Source organism: Protomyctophum parallelum (genome assembly GCF_964188405.1).
Source record: "Protomyctophum parallelum genome assembly, chromosome: 6".
In the NCBI taxonomy this organism is placed as follows: Eukaryota; Metazoa; Chordata; class Actinopteri; order Myctophiformes; family Myctophidae; genus Protomyctophum; species Protomyctophum parallelum.
This window is the reverse complement of record NC_139701.1, coordinates 15,986,914-16,014,252: the sequence shown is the minus strand read 5'-3', so window position 1 is coordinate 16,014,252 and position 27,339 is coordinate 15,986,914. Positions and strand designations below refer to the sequence as shown.

General features: G+C 44.2%; 1 protein-coding gene across 1 annotated transcript in view; it reads left to right on the top strand.

The window, feature by feature from the left end:
• The first annotated feature begins 231 nt into the window (after positions 1-231).
• rnf13 (ring finger protein 13) overlaps positions 232-27,339 on the top strand; it is an 89,881-nt gene continuing 62,773 nt past the window's right edge. Inside the window, exons 1-3 of the mRNA XM_083766419.1 lie at positions 232-425; positions 5,185-5,377; positions 8,640-8,720. Coding sequence (XP_083622545.1) covers positions 5,264-5,377; positions 8,640-8,720 — 195 coding nt within the window. The 5' untranslated portion in view covers positions 232-425; positions 5,185-5,263. The remainder of the gene's footprint in view (positions 426-5,184; positions 5,378-8,639; positions 8,721-27,339) is intronic.

The following is a 27,339-nucleotide window of genomic DNA, read 5'->3' as shown; positions in this document are numbered from 1 at the left end:
CGAGGAGAAACGCTTATAACAAGCGGTCATGGCAACACCGGGTCCATCCGGGGGTTGGGGTCCATCACGTGGATATGTTTACGTCTCGAACCACTTCCGGGGGAAAGGGGGGGGGGGGTGATCGGCGGTCGCTCTGGCCAATGGGATCGGACGCCTTCGGTCGGTGGGCGTGTCCAAAGAGGCGGAGTGGCGGACGCGTCTTCCGCGTTGGGGAAAAAAAAACAAAAACAGAGGCAGCGGCAGCAGAAAGGATTAATGTTGACATTCTCACTCGAGTCAGCGCTAATGACCTGAAGCTGCTGTACTGTCTGTACTGTACTGTCTTTACCCAGCCTTAACGCTCCTCTTCACATGCACGGAGTGGACAGCAGGCTGGGATGAAGCAACAATAACACAACAACAACAACAACAGCAACACTAATAAGGTAAGAAGGGAACGCGGGTGAGCAGCAGCAGCAAGGCAGTTAGCCTAGCATGTTGCTAACTTGGGTACAGAACGCTCCGTTTCGGAAACGGTGTGTGTGTGTCCATAACAAACACACAGCAGGCGACTGTTCGATCTGTTATGAATCAAGTTGTTAATATTATTGATGAGCTGATCACAGTACCCGCGGCGGCATGCAGGTGTTGAATTGATGTGTGTGTGTGTGTGTGTGTGTGTGTGTGTGTGTGTGTCAGGAGAGGAGACTGCAACGATTGCTGCTATTTTTAGTATTTTTGTTTCAAAAGCTACCCTCACCAACATGTGGCCTATATGTACGTAGCATAGAGCAGCGGTTACAGTGGTACCGGGGACCCCCAGGGGTCCTTGAGGGAGTTCCAGGGGGTCTCCAGCTGCTAAATGATAGTTTGGAACCAAATGGACCCTTATGGGTCTGTAACTCTGAGAGTGTACAACTCACAGTTAAATTAACATTGATTTTATAATGTAAATTGGGGGTTTCAGAGATAGATCTGCCATTAAATGGGGATCAGCAGACTAATGCATGTCAAACTGGAGGTCCTTCAAATTAAACTGCAACATGGTCCACTTTTAGACATGGAAAAACAACATGCAACAAACTGTACACACACAACCATAAAACAAAGACAACATCCTTATATTACACATTACAAGTTAGAAGCAATACATATGTAGGACAGGAGGTGCACTAAAGATAAGACAAACTGGCTATTTCTACCTAAGCCAGTTTTTACAGCTGTTGCCAGCCACGTGACATACAGGAGGTCTGTTTACAGTCCAGTGTTTCCCAAAGTGGGCTCCGGGGACCCCCAGGGGTCCTTGAGGGAGTTCCAGGGGGTCCCCAGCTAAATTATAGTTAGGAACCAAATGGACCCTTATATGGGTTTGTAAATCAGAGAGTGTACGGGTTCCATTTTGTACATTACATTACATTAAATTAACATTTATTTTACATTATAAATTGGGGGTCCCAGAGATAGAAATGCCATTAAATGCCACTTATTCATGTCAAACTGGGGGTCCTTGAAATTAAACAGGTTGAGAATCATTGCTAGAGTTTTGCAACGTTTTCGGTTGTTGCAATTTGTAGCGATACATTGCATGCTATTATTAGCTGACTGACTTCAAAGGCACTGATCCAAGCTAAACAAACAACTGAATGGTCGGTGACCCCACTATCGCCTTACACCTGATGACTAGCTATAATACCAAAAGGTACATACTCATATATATAGTGTTTGCTGTTTTGTTGTGTGTGGCTGTTACATGTTTTGTTTGCTTTGGTTAAAACAATATAATTACTGATTTGGCAATGGTTGCAGTTTGTGAAATAGAGTATGTATGTTTTCCAACGCAAAGGGAAATAGTCATTACACTGCATTAGAGTAGATGACCTCAGTGTCGGTTAATTCTGTAGAGACTGTCTGTGTCTGTGTGTGTGTGTGCAGGAGAAGTTACTCTGCCTCTTTTAATAGCTGGGCCTCAAGTTCTGCTACTTTCACTTCCCCTTTAGTGCAGAGATTTGGAGGAAAGGTCCATTTCCCCTTCCCCCCATGATTATTAAAGGTAGTTGGTTGACCTGTTACATTATGAGGTCTCTGTGCTTTGCCTTCTGGCTCAGCTCTCTTTTCGTCACAGTGCGGTACAGCGACTGCAATATTGCCCCTGCTGCTCCGATTCTGTCTAATACTAATAATGGTCAATTTCAATCTCATGTAGCTGACCGCTGGTATGGATGGTTTCCAGTAAGAAATGACTTTCCGACTTATCAGAGAATGATTTTTTATTAATGCCACCATTACAGTGCAACGCCTGCCCTCTCTCAGCCTCGTAAGGACTCGCTTGCAGGATGTGGGACTGCAGTGGCCGTTAGTAGGACAGTAGTGATGGAGAGTTATGTAACACGGCTAGCTCTATCCTCTGTGCTTTTAGGCAGTTCATAAGACAAGTTTGCTATTATACAGGGAGGGGAGAGAGCAGCCGACTACACTACACTGACTACAGCAGCCTTTTTATTTTTTAACTCTCAATGTTTAGTATTTTGGCGAGGCCTGTCTTGTATATCGTCTCAGCTCAAAACAGACCGCTTTGCGCCAGTCTTGAAACTTGTGGATCGGCTACTTTTGTTTTTGTGCGACGCTGTAGTAATAGTGTAGTATGCTCAAGTGGGGGATTGGATTCATTTACGAACCCCCCCCCCCCCCCACTAAAAGTTAAAATATGGTGATAAGCGGTTTATGACGGACAGCAACAATATATTTTCAATTTTCATGCATTTGCGCTCAGGCAAATTCTGGTGAATATTGGTTGTTGTAACTTGTGGGTGTCTACTTTACCAGACACTATCAGGAAACCGCTAACTATATGCAGGCTCCTTTGCTCCTCCAGAAGTTGTGCTGGTAAAATGATCAAAGCTGTTGAATTTGGGAGTATATGAACCACTGTGGCCTCTTTGGATGGAAAACCCAGCGAGAGGCCAGCTTGAAAGTTTGCACTTTTATAAGTAATGGACCAATTGTTTTATAAGTAATGGATAAACTATTTTCGTATCCAAATAGCCTCAATACCAGAGGCGGGGTTGGCGAAAGGGCCTTTCTGTGTGGAGTTTGCATGTTCTCCCCGTGTCCCCTAGGGTAGGTACCCTCACAAAAAACATGCAGTAATCCTGGTCTCTAAACTGCCTCCCCCTGGCCAGCCCCCTGATGGAGGGGAAAGGAACTGGTTGGAATAACGTGTTCCTTCCACGCGCTACAACCAGGGAAACTCCCAACTGTCAGGTGCAAAGGATCAACTTGGACACTCAGACATGTAAATCATGTAAATCTCTACAGGCAGTTGTTTGCAATTTCAAGTAGCTGACAGTGTTCATTTTGAGAGCACCTTTTGATTCATAATTTTTGTCTTCTGAATAGTTTTAGTCTAGTGTTAGTAGACTAAATCTACAGTTGATATTGTTGCCTTGATGGCATTGTAATGTTGGAAAAATAGACGATCTACAAGCTCGCAACTCTAGTTTTTATTTGTTGACGTAATTGTCAATTATATTTAGTCAGTCATTCATAGCTTATTAGGAGTGAAAAAACTAAAAAGGTAGTCGACAACACCTTTTTCGTCCTAGTTTTATTCGACAAAATGCACACTGGTAGTTGATAGTGACTGTGAACTTGAGGCTGGTATGAAAGGCAGGTGACACACACGTTGTTGAATGGGGGGGGGATTGTACTTACATAATCTCACAGAGACTCATACAGGTATCGCTGAGACGTTGTGGGTTGTTTATGGAGAGTTTTGCACTTGACCCATTCAGGACGGGAACCCCTTTTGGTGTTTTAAGTGGTATGTTATACTTTAGCTATTGAAAAATAGCAGATCAACAAGCTTGTAGATATGCTATTTAAAAAAAATCGTGAACATGTGGTGCAAATTTTTGGATATACATTTTTTCAGAGCGAATGTTTTAAAGTCAAATCTTTGCCTCTGGGGGGGGGTCTCTGGAACAACATATTTTCAGATGGGAGTCCGTGGACAAATACAGATAATTCTGAGGGTCCTTGACATGAAAAAGGTTGAGCACCACTGACATAGAAACAGAGGTTTTTCAGAAAACTGTTTAGAATAATTTAGACTCGGCCTCGGGTTTAAGTGGATTAAACCACTGTCTCAACACGAATTTCTTGTCAGGTTAAGGTTGTGACATGTAACCTATAGCGGTGGTTCCCAAGCGTTTTAGCTCGAGACGGACCCAAAAGAGAAAATAGATGTTTAGCAGATCTACAAAGCTCACACGTGATTTGACGTGTCTGCTATTTCACTACTTTTTAAATTATGTTTTTCAGTTTTTGGTTATGAAATACTTTTGAAAGATGTTGGAGCCGACTGTGTTGAGTTGCGATGGGCAGATAGTGAGCGCAACACTTATGGAATACTTTCATTACCGTAAGCAAGGAAATGCCATGGGCCAATTCATTAATTTATTAAGTAGCACTAGCAGGGTGACGATTATGCAAAGATAATTGAATCGTGTTTATCTCAAATTATTGCGATTAGGCAATTATTTGTGACAGGCCTAGTCTCACTCTTGAGAAAGAAGGGTTGTCCGCACACTGTATATATCGGATCCCATGAAACCTTTATTGAGTAACAACGTTTGGACCCTTCCGGGTCCTCGTCACCTGACGAAGTCCTGTACGTATTTTTTGGTTCAGCACCTGTAGAGTGTTCTGAGATGTGCGTGCCTCCTTTTTGATCCTCTTCACACATCTTGTCGCGTGTGTTTGAAGTCTGTCCATGTAGGAGATGAACGGGACACAGACAGCACAACCCTTGGCATGTTTTCTTCTTGTTTGTGTCAGAATAATGCTGCCTTTGTACCCTCATACTGGACTGTTGACTGTGCTGCAGCATGCCTTGCCTTTAACCCATTCTGACCTGAGGTCAGATTAAAAAAATGTCTTCTACATCCTGACGGTTTTCTGAAAAAGCTATGTTTAAAAAAATAGCAGATCTACAAGCTCATAGCGTGCCACCGAGTGGCGCGCTATGAGCTTGTAGATCTGCTATCTTTCAATAGCTAAAGCATAACATAAATGCTAACGGCATGGGTTCCCGCCCAAAATGGGTTAAATGGAAATATGAATTAGAGAGAGAGATCGCATTTGGACTTAGCCTTACAGTTGTGAGTTTTGATTTAGATTTAATCCATGCACACATGTGTCTTTCAGGTGTGAGGGCTGTTGACGGTGTCCAGGGGGTGTGTGTGTGTGGTAGAGAGAGAGGGGAGCGCCATAGCGTGATGCCAAGATGCTGCTATCTCTGGGCATGCTGATGCTGTCGGCCACACAGATCTACACCATCTTCACCGTCCAGCTCTTTGCGTTCCTCAACCTGCTGCCTGTGGAGGCAGACATCGCTGCTGTGAGTACATCTACAAACACCCTTTAACACATTAGCACATTGAATGTCTGGCTGAATTTTTTTAGCCACTGCCAGCCTTATTTGGCGTTTGCTTACCTTTTAAACAGTTTGACTGCTGATCACGACATTCCCGACTTTCTTTGATAAAGACCTACTTCCCTGCCGATCACGACATTCCCGACTTTAGTTTTCATTGTTTAATTTGCCTATTTTGATAACTTTTTAAGAGATGCAAGGTTTCCGCCGCACAAATGTTGCATACGTCACACGTTTGGATCACGTGACCGGAAAATAAACTACACAAAGGGAGTATTATCCATAAGGTTGCCAACCGGCCCTTAGAAATGAGGAATCGTCCCTAAAGGACCTGTCCTTTATTGAACTGATAAGGGACAAACTTCCCTAAAGGACCTGTCCTTTATTGAACTGATAAGGGACAAACTTCCCTAAAGGACCTGTCCTTTATTGAACTGATAAGGGACAAACTTCCCTAAAGGACCTGTCCTTTATTGAACTGATAAGGGACTTTGTTCCTTGTTTTTGCGACTCAATCAATGTCAAGTTCAAAGAGCTCATATACATAACTATCTCTGTCGGTTGGGAAACCTCGTATCTCCAGAACTGTTACTTTTCAGGATTAAAATAAAAAAATAGCATAGATCTACAATCTCGAAACGCGTCACATTGTGCCGAGTTTGAAGTTTGTAGATCTGCTACTTTCGACGCTTTCGTGTGACACTGTAGTATGAAGTATGGCATTCATTTACAAAAGCGGCCCGATAATATGGATGCTGGGGTTCAAGTATTTTTTTTTGTGTGTTTTCTTTATACACATTCTTTTGACAATGTTTATCCCATGATTTTGTAACCATGATATTTTGATATGCCCTTTGCTATGAGTTCCACTATTCTATCATGGCGTGCGATGCACATTCCTTTGTACTAACATCCATTCCAGATGTGTGACAGTGTTTCAGTGATCTGTGGTGTGGTGCAAGCAATGAGGGACCTGAGTGGTGGGGAACCAGATGGAAAGATTGAGTCTGGTGGGAAGGACTTGTAGTCTGGCCTTAACTGTGAATGTGATAATGTCCTCATTGAGTGCAGTGTTCTTAATGAATGCGTGTGAGACAGAGTGATCAGCATAGGGAACACATGCAAGCTTCCCTTATAGTTTTAGTCCAGTCCAGTGTTGTTGTTGGTGTACATCCATGAGGACTCGTCTGGCACCTGTAGGTGACTGTGTCCACTGTCCAGCATAGATGACCGTTGCCCTGACCTGGGTGAGGGTGTCAGTTATAATGTCCTCAGAGACCCTCACAGTCTCTGAGTCAGACCGCACCGACTCCAGGGACACAGAGGTCATTTAGGTTTGGCCAGTCCGACCAAAGCCAGCGGAACAGGTGTCCAGTTTCCCGCTGGGTTTCCTCCGAAAGCCAATAAAGTGTGGCTCTAATTCCCTGGCCAGTGGGACCTTACGCCTCCTTAGGTCCAGGAACAGGGAGGATCGAGCCAGCTCCCTAACATCCTTGTCGTCGTTGTTCAGCATTTCTAGGAGGTGAGAAATCATCATGCTGGTATAGATCCATTCCACGTTTGGGATCATAAAAAATTATGTGTGCTACCGGTATGTGAGTTGAGTCCAAACCATTTGCGCACTAGGCACACTATTTTGGCATTCATCTCACACAGTACTTTTTGTTGAACGTGAACTTTGGAGATCGCCACCTGTCTGATTGTTTCCAACTTCATAGTCGGGGGCAGTGGACACCTGTCAATCAGGTCCAGCCGAGATATCAAATCAGACAAGATGTTGTTGACCTGCTCCTTCCATTCTCCTGCGATGTTGATTTTATGTCGATGGTAGTTGTATGTCTCATGGAGAGCGTATACACGTAGAGGTTTCGAAGCTATGGTGATAACTGGCGATGTGTCTGTTTTGGAGTGGTACACCGGTTCCCTCCTCTCGTACAAGACAGCACATTTCGTGTTGTTAACCTCTAGGCCTGACCAGTCTAAAAAGCGGTCTGTCCTGGAGAGCATGTTTTTAATTGTGCTCTCTTCCGTAGAGGATACACACACGCACACTAACGTTGGGCGATATGCCAATTTTTTTCAACCGCCAATCGTCTGACCAATATTCGCCGATTGACGATGTATTCGTGTCATAAAAGTAGAGTGAGAACAGCTCACTGCAGGTCGCAAAAAAGCCAGATCTACAAGCTCTCAAGGCGCCGCGTCCTGCCTGTTTTCGCAGCTCCGTTCGCTAGGCGTTGAGAGCTTGTAGATCAGTCTGTTTCTGCTGCGCAGCCAGGGTAACTTGCTCCCTTCCCTCCCCGCACCGGTCGTCGGAGGCTCGGAGTCGGAGCGGAGCAGCGGCGCCCACAAGCTGCTGCGGCCGCCCCGGGCTGATCCACACAGGCTCTCAAGGCATCGCGTCCTGCCTGTTTTTGCAGTGCCGTTCGCTACGCGTTGAGAGCTTGTAGATCTGTCTATTTTTGCAGCGCTGGTGTCGGGGTCCGTTCACGTTGTCAATAAAAATAACTTAGATTACAGGCGGAGATGAAGTTCAATCAGTGGGTTGCACCAGTATTGGCTACACGCTAAGCTAAGCTAAGCTAATGTATGATCCCCGTGCCTATACACTAACACTAGTAGACAGTTTTTTTATTTCCCCCCCCGCCACTCACGGGTGGCGCATTGGGATTGCAATGAGACACGAGACAGCAGTGTGCATTCTGTTGTGACTGTATATTATTAAACTGCATGGGTCTGGACTCCGAAGCTTAAACAACATGTAGGCTACAGCTAGCCTCCCCCGGCTCCCAGGCAGGCTCCCAGCCTTTACTCTGGCTGGCGGCTGCCGTAAGTGCCGTGCCCCGGTGCCCGATGCTGCTGACAGTGCTGAGTGCGGGGACTGGGAGCATACCATTATAACGGGACGGATTTCCACCCGGCCGCTGTGACTACTTTGCTGGGCCAAATTGATTCACATGTTGCTCACACTTTACAGGTTATCTGGGCTAAATCGTCCCGAGAAATCGCCTAATAAAAATATTCGGCGATTGGATTCGTATATTCGCGATTGACGATGTATTCGTATGAATCGTATCGTCACCCAACCCTAGCGCACACGCACACGCACAGTACATAGTTAAGGATCATGAGTCATGACTTTAGTTGTTGACCCATTATAACCTCGTCAGTTGGATACAAATAAATCAAATTTTAACAGCTCTCAACATTCCACTGTCTCTTTCAGTACTCATTCGACAACAAAACGGGGAACTTCGATGACCTCCCGGCGCGTTTCGGCTACCGTCTGCCTGGCGATGGACTGAAGGTCAGTACACATTTACACGAAGGGAGTATTATCCATAAGGTTGCCAATACATAGCAGATAGTATACATAACTATCTCTGTCGGTTGCGAAGCCTCGTATCTCCAGAACTTTTACTTTTCAGGATTAAAATGCAAAAGTAGCAGATCTACAATCTTGAAACGCGTCATATTGTGCCGAGTTTGAAGCGTGTAGATCTGCTACTTTGGATGCTTTCGTGTGACACTGTAGTATGAAGTATGGCATTCATTTACAAAACTAAAAGCAACGTAGCACGTGGAAGGAACCAGTTCCTTTCCCCTCCATCAGGCGCCCCGGCTGACCAGGTTGAGGCAGTATAGAGACCAGCATTATTGCATGTTTTTTGTGTGGGGACACGGGGAGAACATGCACACTCCACACAGAAAGGCCCTTTTGCCAACCCCACCACGTGGGTTCAAGTGGTTTCTACTTTTTATTTTGACCAAAAACATGCAGTCCGTGAACTGGAAGTATAAACCGGCTGTGTAAAGCAGTGGTTCCCAAACCTTTTCACGTCAAGGATGTTGTAACCGCGACCAGAAACGCTTTAGTTATGACCTGTGAATAAAGCTTGTCTGATGAAAATGAAAAAGTATCCAAGATAAATGGATTAAAACGTTAAACGCTAACGTTATTAGAATTTCAGGTAGTTGGCGACGCAGATAATTATGCGCCTTTGACAGACTTGTGCAGACCAGTCTTCTTCACAAATCATTAATAAAACCACTTGTGCGATACCTGTTGCTTATGTACTGACTGACACGTGGTTCCCTATATATACGAGACTGTTACAGTTAAATGTTAACATTGAAATAGAAAATGGGTCAAAGATGTAGGTCATCATTAAAGCCTTGCTGTGGTTGAGATGTGGGTGATTGTGTTGCTGTAATAATACAAAATATCTATTTGAAACTAAACCTGTATACAGCCATATGCTACTAAATAACTAATAACACCTCCCTACAAGCTCCAGTAGTCTGTAGAAGTGTTCATCGTTTTGTCATCCCAAGCACCTTTGTTACCACTTAGCAGTTAAACAACAAGTGCCACCTTTTCATATTTTATGTTGCACTATTAAGCATTTTCTAAAAATAGGGAGTCCCCTCTCTCTCTCTCTCACTCAAGAAACGAGGGCCACATCATTTGTTCTGGAAACAAAAACCATTGTCGTTTTGTCATTTTCTTCCCAAATCCTCCCTCAGCCTGGCTACTGTAGCATTAGCCGCGGCTTAGCCCTAGTGTTAGCCGGCTATCGGCGTAACAATGAGCCGCCTGTGTGCTGCGGCTTCGTGATGATGTCACAGCGTTGTAAAGGCTTCTGTTGGAGGCGTGCGGGAGACAAACAGTGGCCATGATTCACGTCTGAGGCTCTAAAGCTGCTCCATTGTGGCAGCTCTCTCTCTCAGCCGTCAACAGTGTGCTGTTGTAGGTAGCGAGGCTCTTTGAGGGGCGCGCACACTAACAACTTACAATTTAGGCATTTAGCGGACACTCTTAATCCAGAGTGACTTAACAGTAAGCATGCCAGCATGGTAAACACACGCACCATAATACATAATCATAGGTCAACCAAGAGCCTAGATCATCAGTCTAAACAGTATAATATCAAAACATAAGTAATCTGAACATTGAAACTACACAAACTATCTATCTATGGGATGCCAGGTCAGCAAATGAACCCGGCATCTGTAACTATAGAAAAGCTGCATGTTTATGCCAGTGGTTCTCAAAGTGCGTTCCCAGGGGGGGTGCCTGCAGGCCTAGCGGTCTAGGTGCATGCCACATGTAGGCTCTGGGCCGGACAGTGTGTTCGAGTCCCGTTCACGACAACCTTTGCTGCACGTCTCTCCCTGTCTCTCCCTCCCTCTTTCGTGTCCGTCTTCTCTTGTAACTACCAATAAAGGCAGAAAAGCCAAAAACAAAGTCTGGGGGATCTGCTATTTTAAAACCAAACAAATTGGTCATATGTTTGAATCATTTTAATATGTATTTAGAGGTCATAGAGATGATAATATTTGAGTTGGTTTAAACAAAATTTGAAAGATAAGCAGACATGGCAACACTGGAAGGCTTGTTTATGCATAGCATCAAATGTCTATATATATATACAGTAAACAGGCCACACTTTATTTGAATACATCACTTCTGGAGGGGGGGGGGGGGGTGTGCACGTGCCAAGCTATTTTTGTACTGATCATTGTCACTTCCAGCAACCTGGAATTTTTGAAGTTGCTGCAACATTGTTCCCATTTTATGTTATGGAATATAATTACATTTCCACACTTATTTTTAGTGTCCTGACTCCTGCTGAGTCATTTGATTAGTTCAGAGACTGAATGCCAGAGCTGTGTGCGTGTGTGTGTGCGTGTGAATGAATGTCATTATCATATGTGACCACATCCTTGCTCATGTCATTCCAACAGGTTAGACCAGTAACAAGATCCTACTGAGACCAGAGAGACAATACTGGCCAGTACAACCAACTGCTGTGTGTGCGTGTGCGCGTGCGTGTGTGTGTGTGAGTGACTGCTAGGATTATGTATTATGGCTGCAAATTGCAATAGCTTACATTTTTCTCTTTAGGCAGTGGTTTTCAAAGAATAGAAGATTTGTGTCACTCTGTCTTTCTTTATCTGTATTGTATTGTGTTTTTGTATGGGCATAGTGTTGGGTGCTTGCACATATGCACACATGGCATCAAATTAACATTTTGAGATATAAAAAAAGAAGAAATACAAGCTTGCAGTGTGACTCGCGATGTGATGCAAGCTTGTAGATCTGCTATTTTTGAATAGCCAACACATAAACAGATAGTGTTAAAATGATTGTGATGCTATATTAACTACCCTACTTTGAGAAACACTGATCTAGAGTTTTACATGAAAACACAAATGTCCCAATCGGTAAGACCAGACATGCAACAACTTTAATGTGCCTGCTTCACTAGTGCAAAGTCCGTGAAATGTCCCATATACGTGCATATTCATAGAGAGTGAGAGGGCATGTTGATGCTGTTTCTACGGTGCTGTAAAAATGTCCCATAATGTGAATATTAAGGTAGTATACCTGACGAAGGCCACATAGGCCCAGAACGTTGTGTTATTGACCACTATTTTGGTAATGGTAATACATTTTTGGAGCATTCAAAACACTGTGCAGACTTCCTCCTCCTCTTCAGCTCATCTCTTTTGTTGGAACACCTGTTGAAATCTTTTTTTATGTGCGTGTGCCACCATATATGAATATTCACGTGCCACGTTCTATGGCAGCGGTTACCAAACATTTTAGCCCATGACCCAAATTAGACAAATTAGATTGTTTGCCCGGGACCCAAAACTAGTGACAATAGGCGATCTACAAGCTCATAACGGGTCGCTTCACACTGCGTTGTGAGCTTGTAGATCGGCTTTTTTTTAACTATACTTCTTAAAGTGTTGCTTTTCTAATTTAAGGAATTGCTTTGATTTTACTTTGATTCTTCATGATATTACTGGAATAAAAAAAAAGAAAATCATTACATTTTGGTTTTTTAATTCATGGGGAAAAATGTTTCTCTATGGTACTGTGAAATGTCCCGTATGTGAGTGAGAGTGTATGTTGATGTTTCTATGGTACTGGTGAGAGAGAGAGGAACCTTCCGGTGCACACAAGGCCACACACATGGATCCTCTGCAGATGGCATCCAAATTAAGTCACGACACTCGTACAGTCTACATATAGATGATATAGAATCTATATGATCTACACAGCACCGTTTCCCAAACAGTGGGTCGGGGCCCATTTGTGGGCCATGGAACAATTGTTTCGGGTCATGACTCAAATAACGATCCCATTTTCTTTTTCTACATTTAAAAAAAAAATATTTATTTCAAAAGATTACAAAAAAATTATTTGTTCTATTTTAAAAAGTTGACTGAATGGTTAGAACTAAGGAGGAACAAACAAAGGTTCCACTAGACTAAATTGGAAGCAAGACACTGTGAAATCTGACTGGCCGCCAAAGTGGACTGCTATTTAGGAGTGTGTGTGATGACATTCACACACAACTATTTTTTTACATGCTGTTCAACCATATAGCCTCGCATAGCCAGCCTTCATCTGCCTTTGCAATGCATATTGCCCCAGCTCTCTTTTTTTTTTTTTTTTTTAAATTATTCCAAGGGCCACTAAGGGGTGCTCCGCGGGCCGCCAGTTGAATACCCCTGCCCCATAGGGGATACAGAGAGGTGTTTGTTTTTGGCAGGGTGGGGGTGTTTTGAATAAAAACACATTTGCTCATGGCACACGTACACATGCACGCACGGACGCGCACCCACCTGACAAGCACTTGGAATTGTAGGAGTTGACACTTTAAATTTTGTTTGATTCTGCTCCACAAATGCATATTGTGAAAATACCCACAGTTTGATAACCACTTGCTTTATACTACTTTCCATCTGGGCATTCCCCTGCTGCTCGCTCACTCACTCACTCCATCCTCCCCATAGAGTATTAAAAGGATAGAGACTGAACCGGAGCGATAGCCCCGCCCCCCGCTATTCATGTCATTGGAAGTTGCTTAGTGGCGTTTTGAAGCACCTGTAAGAACCGTCTACTTCCATATTGTTTCGATTTGGGCACCAAATTTTGGTGCCCAAATCGAAACAATATGTAAGTAGACAAAATGCAGAAGTGCAAACGGGCGCTCAATGTTAAACCCCAGCTGCACAGGGTTTCCTCGTCATAACTCCACGGGTCCGCCTGCAGTCCCACCTCTTACCAGTAGGGACCAGTGCTTCAACGTTGGAGAGCTGCACTGGGGGCTTGATCCACGCTTTTCACCCTCCTTAACCCTCTCCTCGTCTTCCCCCTCATTCTCCCTCCTGGCTGGCTCTCTGCCCTGGTATGTTTCACACAGCCCTCTCTCAGCCCGGTGTGTTGTCGGGGAATTCTGGATCAATCGGCAATCGATGAGGCAAATGGGAGTCGAGACAATATTCTAGGTGGTGATGTTTATGCTTTAACGTACATACTATCATGGGGTAGAAGTACAATAAACCCTCAGGTCAGTGGTACGCGCACAGTGCCGAAATCATAGTTATGTATGCTACGTCATGGTAAAATACAAATGTTAGCTATAAGCAACCATATAATTTCTTCCCTCAGTTTCACACAGTCCTCTCCGCATGCAGCGCTGCTGCCTGGTTGCCAGTGTAGACGTGCAGTCTGTCTGAGTCCCTCCCCTATGGATACTTGGCTTAGTGTGTCTCCTTTTGTCTCCTCCACCCACCCGTCTGTCTCTCCACACTCCACCCACCCACCACCACCAGCAGCTTGTCTGAGCGGCACAAGCTGTGATTTCTAATGCAACGGCCCGGGTTTGTTTTCAGATCCAAGTGAATTTGATCTATGAAAAGAACAACGTCACTGAGTGAACCCGTTGGCACGCACGGCAGTATTATCAACGTGAGAACGTCATAGCTGCTGTAGCTGCCTGTGTAAGAAAGTGAGAGAGCGTGTTGTTGGAACTGTATTTAGCATCCGCAAACCATCAGAGTCTGGAATTAGAGCATGGCATCAGAGTCTAGCATTATAATTTTAGTCTAGCATCAGAGTCTAGCATCAGATCCTTGTGTCAGAGGCTAGCGGCAGAGGCTGTTATCAGAGCCCAGGAATCTCCTTGAGTAAATGGTCACGCCCCCCTCGCCACTTTCCCTACTTGCGGGACGAGGAATTACTGTCCATATCGGGTTGCAACGCGAACAGGGCTTAGTCAGCTCTAGTGAACTTTACTAAGTTCGACACGGCAACTTGCACGCTCGGTGGTGTCTCTCGTTGCTCAAGTTCGCTTGAGACGGCGTCCCTCCGGCGTCCCTCCGTCTAGCACCGGGGGTTAGCATCGGAGCCCAGCACATCCCTGGAACAACAATCTTTGGCATCACAAGACAGCCCGGGCCTGCTCTGTCTGCTGATGGTTTCCCCCACGAGGAGCTCTGTTGGAAACAAAGCTCCTGCTGTCTCCTCTCTCAACAATAAAACCACCAGGACCCGTTTATTGTCTCCACCAGGCCGAAGGCATGGGGGTAGAGTATGTTTTGCACTCCGTCCGTCCGCGTGTCCGTGTGTCCGTCCGTCCGTGTGTCCGTGAGCAGCTAATCTCGGCCACCGTTAACCCGGTCGTTAACCTGGATGCCAACGATGAACCTCTGCCCCAAACTTTCCAGAACGGCCTGTTATAGCGCCACCAGGAGGCCGCTTTGTGCAAAACAAGTTTTTGCACAGTACACCTACACATTTTGTCCAAACATCACGCAAATTGGTACACAGGCTCTCTAGAGCCATTCAATGAAACCGGTCTTTCAGATTTCTCAGACTCCATCCTGATTGGTTAAGATTGGCTTCCAAAGTTCACATGAGTGCTCCGTTTCAAACAAAATGCTGCAAATCATGAACACATCGCGTGAAATTGTGCACCCACATTCCCACTAGGCCGAGGACGAAATGCCACATGAACAATTTCAACTCAGCCTCAAGGTGGCGCTATAACTGGCCGAAAAGTGTTTTTACCTCTAACTGCACAGATCTGTGGATAACTTTGTATGGCAACTCCCTAGAGGCCAAGGAAAAACCTTTGCCTGGAATTTTTCACATCTGATCTTTATAGCGCCACCAGGAGGCCGACATATGTAAAACACATTTTCTATTATTACTCCTTCAGATTTTATCCAAATTTCACGCAAATCGGTACACATGATCTCCATAGTCATGTGATCAAGACAGGTTTGTTTGATTTCTCATATTCCATCCTGATTGGCCACGATTGGCTCCTACAGTTTTCAGGAGTAGCCCGCATTGTACAAATCGCCACAACTCCTCAACGCAGCGTCCGATTGCGATGAAACTGTGCAGTGTGCACGCATATTCCCACTAGGCTGAGGAAGAAATGCCACTTGACAGTTTTCAACAGCCTGATGGTGGCGCTACAACAAGCCAAGTCGCGTCATGCACTCGCGCACACACACTCTCTCACACACACACACACACACACACACACACACACACACACACACACACACACACACACACACACACACACACGCCAGGGAGCAGGACTAACTAGACCCCCCACTGGTCAAAAACTGTGCTTGCCTGGTGGAGACCTGTGCCCAGAAGGGCACTTTTTCTAGTTCGTTGCTGGGTTCACCTTCACTACACCAAGTTCACATTACTGTTGTGCTGTTGCACTTGCCTCATGGCTTTTAACCACTTTAACCATTATTTTAAACTTTAGCTGTTGACAGCTGTTCACATAATTGCGATTAGACAATTTCGTAATAATTGTGACAACGCTAGCTATATCATCTTCCATCGACATATTCCTGTTACCAGCCTACATAAACCACATGTTTCTATATGAATCCTATTGCTGTGTTGTGATGTGCAGGGAAACTTTACTAGCCTACATAAACGGACATGTTTCAACAACACGCTTGAGGTCAGGAGGAGATTCTCCCAACACCTATCGGGACTAAGCTCTTGAGACACACTATGCAAGCTCGGAAGTGTTAGATTTTCACTTAATGTCCATAATGATTGAATGATGGGAATCAGGTTCAAACTCGCCCTCTAACTCAGATTTTTCGTTCAGGTCATTAGCTGTGTGTGTGTAGCGTTTGCTTGTGGTTGTAGCACAGAACAAGCAGCAAATATAGACAAAGACAGTGCATACATTACAGCTATTGACACTCTTAATATAATCTATCTATCTGTAAACTAAGCTATGATGACTAAAACTAAGACTAAATATATTGACAGTTTTTTGTAAAGTAAACTAAAAATTAGACTAAAATGTCTGGGTGGGACTAGTAGAGAAGGGAAAGAGATGATTGGGTGTGATCGGGTGTTGCTCTCTGAAAATAACAGATCCACAAGCTTACCACGCTTGTAGATCTGCTATTTTCGGCATGCAGCCAAGTATTAATCGGGCATTAAAACGACATCACGGACAGACAAAATCGATTTCCAACTACATCAACTGTATATTTAGTTGACTAAAATAGACTAAAACCAAACTTTTCAGATGACTAAAATATGACTACAAAAGAACTACAATTTCAATTTAGGCATTTAGCAGACGCTCTTAATCCAGAGCGATTTACAATAAGCAAGAACAAAAGCATGGCAATACATCACATACATAAAAAGTAGTTAATGTAACATGCGTAAGATAAGAATGTAACAGTGGAATATCTATATAATGAAACTATACATACTATACTATACATACTATAAAGTGCTGTGACTACATAAAAAATGCAATTCTAGTGCTGTCTACGTAACATGCTATAAGTCTGTATAAATGCTATCTAAGTACATAAGTGCTACATTTTATTCAAAAGACTATGACTAAAACTACATCAAAATCTGCTGTCAAAATTAACACTGTTGTAAACCTAACTCCCAAGTCTTTAAGTTTCACGCACGCGCGCACGCACACAGGGGAAGTGCGGAAAGCCCTGTGGTTCTGACGAGCATCACCCAGGGGAAAATAACTTTAGTGTGGGCCGGGGTGTGTTTGGCACCTGGCGTGCCCTCAGAAAATGTGGACCCATACCAAAGTTCCACCACTGATTGCATGGTGAGTCCTGTATGTGCACATACTTGCACTGTTAGTCCTGTCTGTGTCAGTTGTTTAATCCATTCAGGACGGAAACCCCTTTTGGTGTTTTAAGCATCGGTGCCGCGCTACGAGCTTGTAGATCTGCTATTATTTGAAAAAATTGGAAAATGTGGCACAAATCTTTGAATATATATTCTATTAGAGGGAACGTTTTTAACTCAAATCTTTGCTTCTGTGGTACAACATATTATCAGATGGGGGTCCGCGCCTCCGTGGCCAAATTTCAGATAATTCCAGGGGTCCTTGACATGAAAAAGGTTGAGAACCACTGACAAAAAACTGGTCCATTTTTATGTCATCGGCCTCAGCCCTAAATGCGTTAATGTTACGTTGTCACTGACTGACTGCGCCACACTAAATTCCTTAAACAAACCTCAGGACTTCATGGTTTTCTTTATAGAGCCTTTTCACAACAATAAAACCAAACATACCGTTTTGGTTTCGGTTATTGTTTTCTTTTGCTCGCTCCTCATTTCCTGAACACAGACCAGACGCAGCCTTCGGGATGTCTTAATTCAGTCTCTTCTGTTTATTGAATCTGTAAACATGCAGATAAACCAGTGTGCAATTCTAAAGGTGTTTGTGCTTAACTGTGTGTTTTAAATGAAAGATGAGGTCGCTAGTTTTGGCACAGGCGGGTCATGGAGAGAAGATCGAGGTCCCACGTTCTTGGCATTAATATGGTAACAGGCAGCTGCAGAGCTTTTCCCCTGTCAGGTTTCAAAGATCACGAGTCACTGCCAAGAAGAGGAGGGAAATATAAACGACTCTCTATAAGTAAACTCCCAAAATAGACTGGAAATTAAAATCTGCGTCGATAGGGGACGTCCGTAAGGGTCCCCGAGCGTCGAGTTCAGGACATCTCATGGGTAGGAGGAGAGGGTGGCGGGAAACAGCCGGTTAAACGTGTCGCATCCTGTCATGCGGGGAGCACAGTGGCGAGAGAGGAAATTATCACTTCTCCCTTAAGACAGGTGATCACCTCCCCTTTACAACCCCCTTATTTTTTTGTTCCACTCTGTACATACAGTACATAGGCCTATAGTGTTTTATGTTAGTTAGTTAGTTAGTTGGTTTCATTTATTGTCCACGTGTGGAAATTTGTCTTCGGTCTCAACAACAGTAAAAAACAAACGGCAACAACACACAATTATTTTCTCATGGCAAAAAAGTGCCGGACAACAGTGGCAAATACAAAGGAAAAACAACAAATCTAGCGAGACATGGTATCATTTAGTGCCTTAATGGCATTAGGGATGAAGGAATTAAAAAAAATGTTACGGTTAGCTTTTTTTCCTAAAATGACGTCACATTGTAGGCTCTACAGAGCCGAACCGACTTTTATTCAGCTCTAAAATAGGAGTATGAATCGCACCTAAAGGTCCCTGGACACTGCTGTGTTTTCGGACCCGAATATCGGAGCGAATTTCGGGTTCACCGTTTTTCCGAAAAATGCACCAGTCTGCAAGGGCCAAATCCGAAAAACGCAGCAGTGTCTAAGATACTAGTTCGTCACACAGTGTTGCCTAGTGTTTAAGGCGCATATCACACAGGCTCTAGCCTGGCGGCGTGTTGCGGGTTCGATTCCCGAGCCCAGCGACCTTTGCTGTGTCACTCCCCGTCTTTCTCTCCCTCCCTGTTTCCTGTCACCCTCCACAATTGGTGGCAGAAATTGCATATCCACAAGCTCAAAACTCATTTCAGTTGTAGTTCTGTTATTCTTTTTGCTATATCTGAATTGTAATCCTGAAAAATAATAGTTTTGGACATATGGGATTTCCGCCCGGCAACGACACTTTCATAGCTATGAGGAAGTACTGATACTCTTGACATAATTAACTGGTTGGCTCATAATCTACAAGCTCACAACACGTCACATTCGTGACACATTGTGAGCTTGTAGATCGGCTATTTACTGAGCACGACACTGACACACAGCTAGAGTATGAACTAGTGTTGAGCTGTCCCAGGATCTGTGACAATAAAGTTGATTAGTGATGTCCTGTACTGGTCTAGGATCAGTGGTTACTGGTGTCCTGTACTGGTCTAGGATCAGTGGTTACTGGTGTCCTGTATTGGTCTAGGATCAGTGGTTACTGGTGTCCTGTACTGGTCTATCAGTGGTTACTGGTGTCCTGTACTGGTCTAGGATCAGTGGATACTGGTGTCCTGTACTGGTCTATCAGTGGTTACTGGTGTCCTGTACTGGTCTAGGATCAGGTCTAGGATCAGTGGTTACTGGTGTCCTGTACTGGTCTATCAGTGGTTACTGGTGTCCTGTACTGGTCTAAAAACGCCGGGACAACGCTCCACACGTCCCAAACTCTTCTCCCTTCTGGCTCCAAAACTGTGGAATGCACTTCCCATTGCAGTCAGAACTGCAGCATCACTCCCAATCTTCCGCCGTAGCCTGAAAACCCACCTTTTCAGACTCCATCATGGCCCATAGCACTTACCCTAACCCCTTAGATAGCATTTCTGTTGACTTAGATAGCATTTGACACAGACTTATAGCATGTTATGTAGACAGCACTATAATTGTATTGTATATAGTCATAGCACGCCATAGTACATATGTATAGCATAGTAGTAAATATGTATAGTTTATATGTATAGTGTATGTGTATGTATAGTTTCATTATATAGATATTCCACTGTTACTTTCTTAGCTTACGCATGTTTCATGATGAATGCTTTTATGTGATCTATTCCCATGCTTTTGTTCTTGCTTAAATGTAAGTCGCTCTGGATTAAGAGCGTCTGCTAAATGCCTAAATTGTCAATTGTAAATTGTCTAGGATCAGTGGTTACTGGTGTCCTGTACTGGTCTATCAGTGGTTACTGGTGTCCTGTACTGGTCTATCAGTGGTTACTGGTGTCCTGTACTGGTCTATCAGTGGTTACTGGTGTCCTGTACTGGTCTAGGATCAGTGGTTACTGGTGTCCTGTACTGGTCTAGGATCAGTGGATACTGGTGTCCTGTACTGGTCTATCAGTGGTTACTGGTGTCCTGTACTGGTCTAGGATCAGTGGATACTGGTGTCCTGTACTGGTCTATCAGTGGTTACTTACTGGTGTCCTGTACTGGTCTAGGATCAGTGGTTACTGGTGTCTTGTACTGGTCTATCAGTGGTTACTGGTGTCCTGTACTGGTCTAGGATCAGTGGTTACTGGTGTCCTGTACTGGTCTATCAGTGGTTACTGGTGTCCTGTACTGGTCTAGGCTCAGTGGTTACTGGTGTCCTGTACTGGTCTATCAGTGGTTACTGGTGTCCTTTACTGGTCTAGGATCAGTGGTTACTGGTGTCCTGTACTGGTCTAGGCTCAGTGGTTACTGGTGTCCTGTACTGGTCTATCAGTGGTTACTGGTGTCCTGTACTTGTCTAGGATCAGTGGTTACTGGTGTCCTGTACTGGTCTATCAGTGGTTACTGGTGTCCTTTACTGGTCTAGGATCAGTGGTTACTGGTGTCCTGTACTGGTCTATCAGTGGTTACTGGTGTCCTGTACTGGTCTAGGATCAGTGGTTACTGGTGTCCTGTACTGGTCTAGGATCAGTGGTTACTGGTGTCCTGTACTGGTCTAGGTTCAGTGGTTACTGGTGTCCTGTACTGGTCTATCAGTGGTTACTGGTGTCCTGTACTGGTCTAGGATCAATGGTTACTAGTGTCCTGTACTGGTCTAGGATCAGTGGTTACTGGTGCACTGGTCTAGGATCAGTGGTTACTGGTGCACTGGTCTAGGATCAGTGGTTACTAGTGTCCTGTACTGGTCTAGGATCAGTGGTTACTGGTGTTAACTGTGCTGAGCTGTACCAGAATAAGCTGTCTCATCTAAAATGTGACATTAGTCATCTGTGGAGAGTGAGTGAGTGTAACATTCCAAGCAATCGTTCAGTCAGCACTCTCTCTCTCTCTCTCTCTCTCTCTCTCTCTCTCTCTCTCTCTCTCTTTTTTGTAACTCTGTTTCTCTTTCTGCCTTCATTTGTTGTTCCGTCGTTCCTTCTGAAGCACCCTGCAGCTATGTCTCCCTCTCTCTACCTGTGTGTCTGTACTTCTTTTATATAGTACTGATGTACGTAACAATTTACTCAACGCACGATTCGATACCATTCATGATACAACACGGTTTTCTCACAATTATCATCTGTGTACACCTTTTCCAACCCTGCCCTGTTTGAATGTCTGTAAACGCAAAATCCAGTGAGAATGTAAAAGAAAAATACCTTATTTTAAAGCTGCTATAAGCAATAATATGTCAACATTTTAATGATTTATTTATTTATTTTTCATTCAGAGTTCAGACAGCCCAAAAAATTGTCTCTAACACATCTAGGGGCCACAATCTGCATTCAAAGATGTTCCTAGAAGCTTTGTCATTGGTCGAAGAAAAACCCGGTCGAATTGACGTCTCAGGAAGTAGACATGCAAATCGACCAATGACAAAGCTTCTAGGAAAATCTTTGAATGCAGATTGTGGGAGAGACTAAATTATTTGGGAGCGTTTTACCCATTGCTGGCTGTTTGACATTATTTCTTATAGCAGCTTTATAAATAGCCTGTGATGATGATAGCCCAAATACTACTTAGGGATGCACCTATCCGGCTTTTTGGCATTCGATACCGATTTCGATACATGGGGGTCCAGTATCTGCCGATACAGAGTACCGATCCGATACCCCCCACAAAGAAACGTAATAACCTATTAAGCTGTATGCCTCACTGTGTGGAGTCTGGAATCATTATTTTGTGTAAGGCAACATCAAGGCTTGACTTAAACATTACTTTCCCAACTTTGTAAAACAAAATGTAACAAACACAGATATAAATGCACTGAATTATTTATTAAATAACTGTGCAACAATTAGACCAGGTTAATGTGTGCACAGGCTAGCCTGGCTGCATTCCACATGTTATACTGTCAATACTACACTGCTGTGTCACAGAGGAGGTAGAGTTGTTTTCATATTGTAATTACACATAATTATCGGATCGGATCGGATCGGATAATGGATCGGCCACCGATCCGATACCCAATCTAGAATTTTAGCCTGGATCGGCGCCGATTTCCGATACGAGTATCGGATCGGTGCATCCCTAATACTACTACTACTGTCTATTTTCCGTCGTGTTACATTCATCATATCATTTCATTTTCATGGGTCTCATGGTCTACTAGGCAGGAACAAATGGGGAGAATCGATGAACCTGACAGTGGATTCATACAGGCCTTAATCCACTTAATATGAGAAGTCATAGTTCATGAGACCTCAGCCCCCCCCGTGTCTAAAGCCAGGTCTGAGCCTGTAAACAGGCCCTATAGTGAGGCTGTTAATATGAGAAGTCATAGTTCATGAGACCTCAGCCCCCCCCGGTGTCTACAGCCATAGTTCATGAGACCTCAGCCCCCCCGTGTCTAAAGCCAGGTCTGAGCCTGTAAACAGGCCCTATAGTGAGGCTGTTAATATGAGAAGCCATAGTTCATGAGACCTCAGCCCCCCCCGTGTCTACAGCCAGGTCTGAGCCTGTAAACAGGCCCTATAGTGAGGCTGTTGACGACGGGACTAAGCAGTGGTGGAAACTAAGTAACTAATAGGCAATTCACACTGAGACGGACTGAAACCGTTTCATTGGAACCATTTCCGAATACGTTTGCCTGGTCCCCGATGGCCATGATTCACATTGCCCGAGATTCAACAGCGCACCCGGGTACACTTGCATAACACACTTTAATCCTCCAGATGGTGGTGTGCTTGATGGCTGGCGTGCCCGGACACTGACCATCAACTCTGCGACATTGTCTCCAATAAATCCAGACACACATTGCTTTGGCTCTTTGCCGTTATACTACTTCACTGTCAGCCTGCCTGCTATTCACTGTGTCAGTCAGTTCTGTGCTCTAGTGTCGTGTTTGATATTAGTTTGCTATGGATTCTACTTTAGCATTATTATTATTTAGTTTTACTTTGGAAACTATGCCAAGCAAAGCCCAAGAGCCACGTGTAGTCCGCAGAATAAGATCAGCGCGTACTGCGGTGCTGCGCGTATACACAGATTCAACAGCGCGCTGGTGTTACGCGTCGTGCAGCGTCTCTGTGTGTTTTTTTTTTGTTGACGCTTGGCTCGTCGACTAGAGATTATGTCACGTTCTTTAAAAAAACAGTCCACTTCCCTCTTTAGGTACGCATGCATTCACATTGGAACGATCTGTATCTGAATACACTTCAACGGTCCAGAGACCTGCCCCCCATGCGGTCCCGGGGAAGGTTGGGCGATCCGCTCCCGGGAACGGTACGCAGCATTCACACTACCACAACATCTGCCAAGTGGTCGAGTGCGCACCCGGGACCATAGTGTGAATCGTCCCTAAGTGTATTTACTTTAGTACAATTCTGAAGTATTTGTACTTTACTTGAGTGTTTCCAATACTTTTACTTTTACTCCACTACATTTATTTGAAAACTGTAGTTACTAGTTTGTAAATTTTGATTATAGTTACAAACCACTTAGACCTACAGCCCTACTGTATATACATTTCAGCCATTTGAAAATGGCAGATTTATAAGCTCACAATGTGTCGCGATGCCAATACTTTTGTGCTCAATGTACTCAAGTACATTTTGAATGTACTTGTAACAGAGTATTTCTATTGCAGTAATGAAGTACAAACATTTGAGTACTTTTTTCCACCACTGACTGACTGGTATGATCACCATGCAGGATGGTAGCCCCCAGCTGCTGAACAATGGCCAATCACATTGTGCATTGAGGAAGCCGACAAGCGTGTCTGAGGCTTCGTACACATACAGAACCAATGTCCAATGCTTTTCCAATGGAAGTCACGTGGTTTGACCAGATCACAATTACACATTTAACCCATTCTGACCTGAGATCAGATTCTAAAAATGTCTGTTTGAAAATGACAGTTTTCTGAAAAAGCTATGTTTCTATGTCAGTCGTTCTTCGATTTTTCAAAAATAGCTAAAGCATAACGTAATGCTAACACCAGGGGTTCCCGCCTAAAATGGGTTAAGCTGACTATACTATAAGCTGATTATAATTGTGATTAATGATTTAGTTGTGTTTCTTTTTTTTTTGCATTGAACATTGGCACGTTACAATTTGTATTTCTGTTTGCCTTTGAGGCTTCGTAATCACATTTCACAGCGCAGATATGACCGCTAACTTAAAGACTAAAATAAATCACATTTCACAGGGTAAATATGAATACTAAAATAAATCTGACATTTTAATTTTCTTTACAAATAAAACAAACAAACATGTTTGAAAATGTATGAACATTTGTCAACTTGATGAACATGATTATACAAAAAAGAATTGTGATTATGTCAAATAATTGCGATTAGGCGATTATAATAATTGTGACGGGACTAGCTAAAACCTCTCCAGGCTCTCTCTCCTCTCTCTCTCTCTCTCTCTCTCTCTCTCTCTCTCTCTCTCTCTCTCTCTCTCTCTCTCTCTCTCTCTGCCTATGTCTCTCTCTCTCTGCCTGTCTTTCTCTCTGTCTCCAGGTACTTGATTTGTGGTTCCCAAACTTTTGAGAGAAAGATTAGACATTTGCACAGGACCCAAACTAGTGACAATAGCAGATGTACAATAAAGTAGGAACAGAAACTGTCCCCCCCCCCCCCACTCCACTCGTGACCTATAAAAAATTGGTCCAGTGACCCACAAATGGGTCCCGACCCATGTCATGCCGCTATGCAGCCAATAGAGGGAGCCCTTGTAGCTCGTTTGTGTTGGGCAAAGAAAATGTGAGGCACACACACACACACACACACACACACACACACACACACACACACACACACAGTGTCACAGTGTGATGTCACTGGCCAGCCAGGCAGGCCCGGTCCAAAAAAAGGCATCTGGGGGAGTTTCCCCACCACCACCACCCTTCCCTCCCTCCTCAGTCTCAGGTGATTGACTTTAGGCCTTTGTGGAGGTTTCCTCTCCACAGATCCAATGGCAGAGCTATCTATAATGCTGGAAGTCCTGCCAAGCAACACCGTGCCTGTTACGGTCATCACCCCCCTGTTGTGGTGAGGAGAAATGGCATGGCCCGCCCCCACCGACCGGGGGCTTTATAAAAGGATTGTGATGTGTCACTGTGGGTCTTCAGATGTGGGGGGGGGGGGGTAACCTCCAGGTGGCACGCTGCACGCAGCAACGGGAGCTTCTACAGCACACACACAGATGTCGACCTTGTGTATGCACACACACACACACACACACACACACACACACACACACACACACACACACACACACACACACACACACACACACACACACACACACACACACACACACACACACACACACACACACACACACACACACACACACACACACTCTCTCTCTCTCTCTCTGCCAGCAAAAGCGCTCAGCAGCTGGACAGGACAGCCGTAGGGAATAATTGAGGAATAATTTCTTATATTCCCTTGTAGTTAAAAAAAAAAGCGCTACTCCTGTCTTCTTGTTTCGATGTCGTTCACTCTTGGCCATGACGATCTCTCGTGACAATGTGGATATTGTAATTTCTCTCTCTCTCTCTCTCTCTCTCTCTCTCATCATAATATATATATATAATAAGGATAACAGACCAAAGTTTCCCGGGGACTTGTTTCCATTGTGGTCCTGTGTCAATATGGTATATATATATATATATGACATGCCAGGCTGGTATTTACTGGCGTCGGCGTTCGCTGTTTTGTGTTTAACGCAGTTCTCTCATCGTGCGATAAACCTCTACACACGACGTGTCTCCGTCTCCGTTTTGCCTCGATGACAACATCCTAATTGATTCAGAATCCCGTTCCTTCCTTATCAGGAAGAATGAAACAGAAACACACTGAGAGAGACTGAGAGAGTGTGCTCACTCACCACGGCCTTGCCAGGGCTGTGTGTGAGTGTCTGTTGAAGTGCTGATGACAGCTCTAGTTGAGAACAAGAGTGCCACATAGAGACTAGAGTGAGAGTGAACAGAAATGTACTGAAAGCAACGGAATGATAGAAATAGCTCAGGTAAACAGAGGGCGAATGAGAGAACGGTCCCAGAGTCCCACATCAATAGTGTGCACGCACGCACAAACACACACACCGCCAAAGCCCCTGCTGTGATGCAGTTAGTTCTATATGAGGCGAGTTAGAAGTTTACCAAACAAATACAATATTACTTTGTTTCTTCTGTCTGTCTGTCGTCTTTATCTTTCTGTCTCTGACATTACTCCTGTCTTCATGACCTCCTGTCTTTCTCTCTCTCTCCCTCTCTCTCTCTCTCTCTGTATCTGTCTCTCTTCTATGTCTGTCTGTCTCCTCAATTTGCTTTCATCAGTCACTTAAAAAATGCTGCTGAAAACCACAGTCAGTTGTAAAAGGACAAAGATGGAGACTGGAGATGGCATGGCATTGTGGACAAAATCTTATCCAACGACAACAAACTATTGTCTTCGGCCTGAGAGGCTAACTCATCAACATAATGATAATAAATAATGGACCTTACTATGAAAAAATACCACATCCACATGTTCAAAACACAGTGACATGGACCCATGTCAGTTGTACTCAACCTTTTTCATGTCAAGGACCCCCAGAATTATCTCTATTGGGCCACGCACCCCCATCTCAAAATATGTTGTTCCAGGGACCCCCCAGAAGCAAATATTTTAGTTAAAAATGTTTTTTCACGACTTTTCACGAAAAATAGCAGACCTACAAGCTCATAGCGCGCCACTCGGTAGCACGCTATGAGCTATGTATAACGTAACACTTAAAACACCAAAAGGGGTTCCCGCCAAAAATGGGCATAGAACCATGAAGATGAATATTAATATTCCTCTTTTTTTCTGTTTCTTGCAAGGACATTATGTTCCTACAACAACAAAGTACAACACGCACGCACGCACACACACACACCCCCT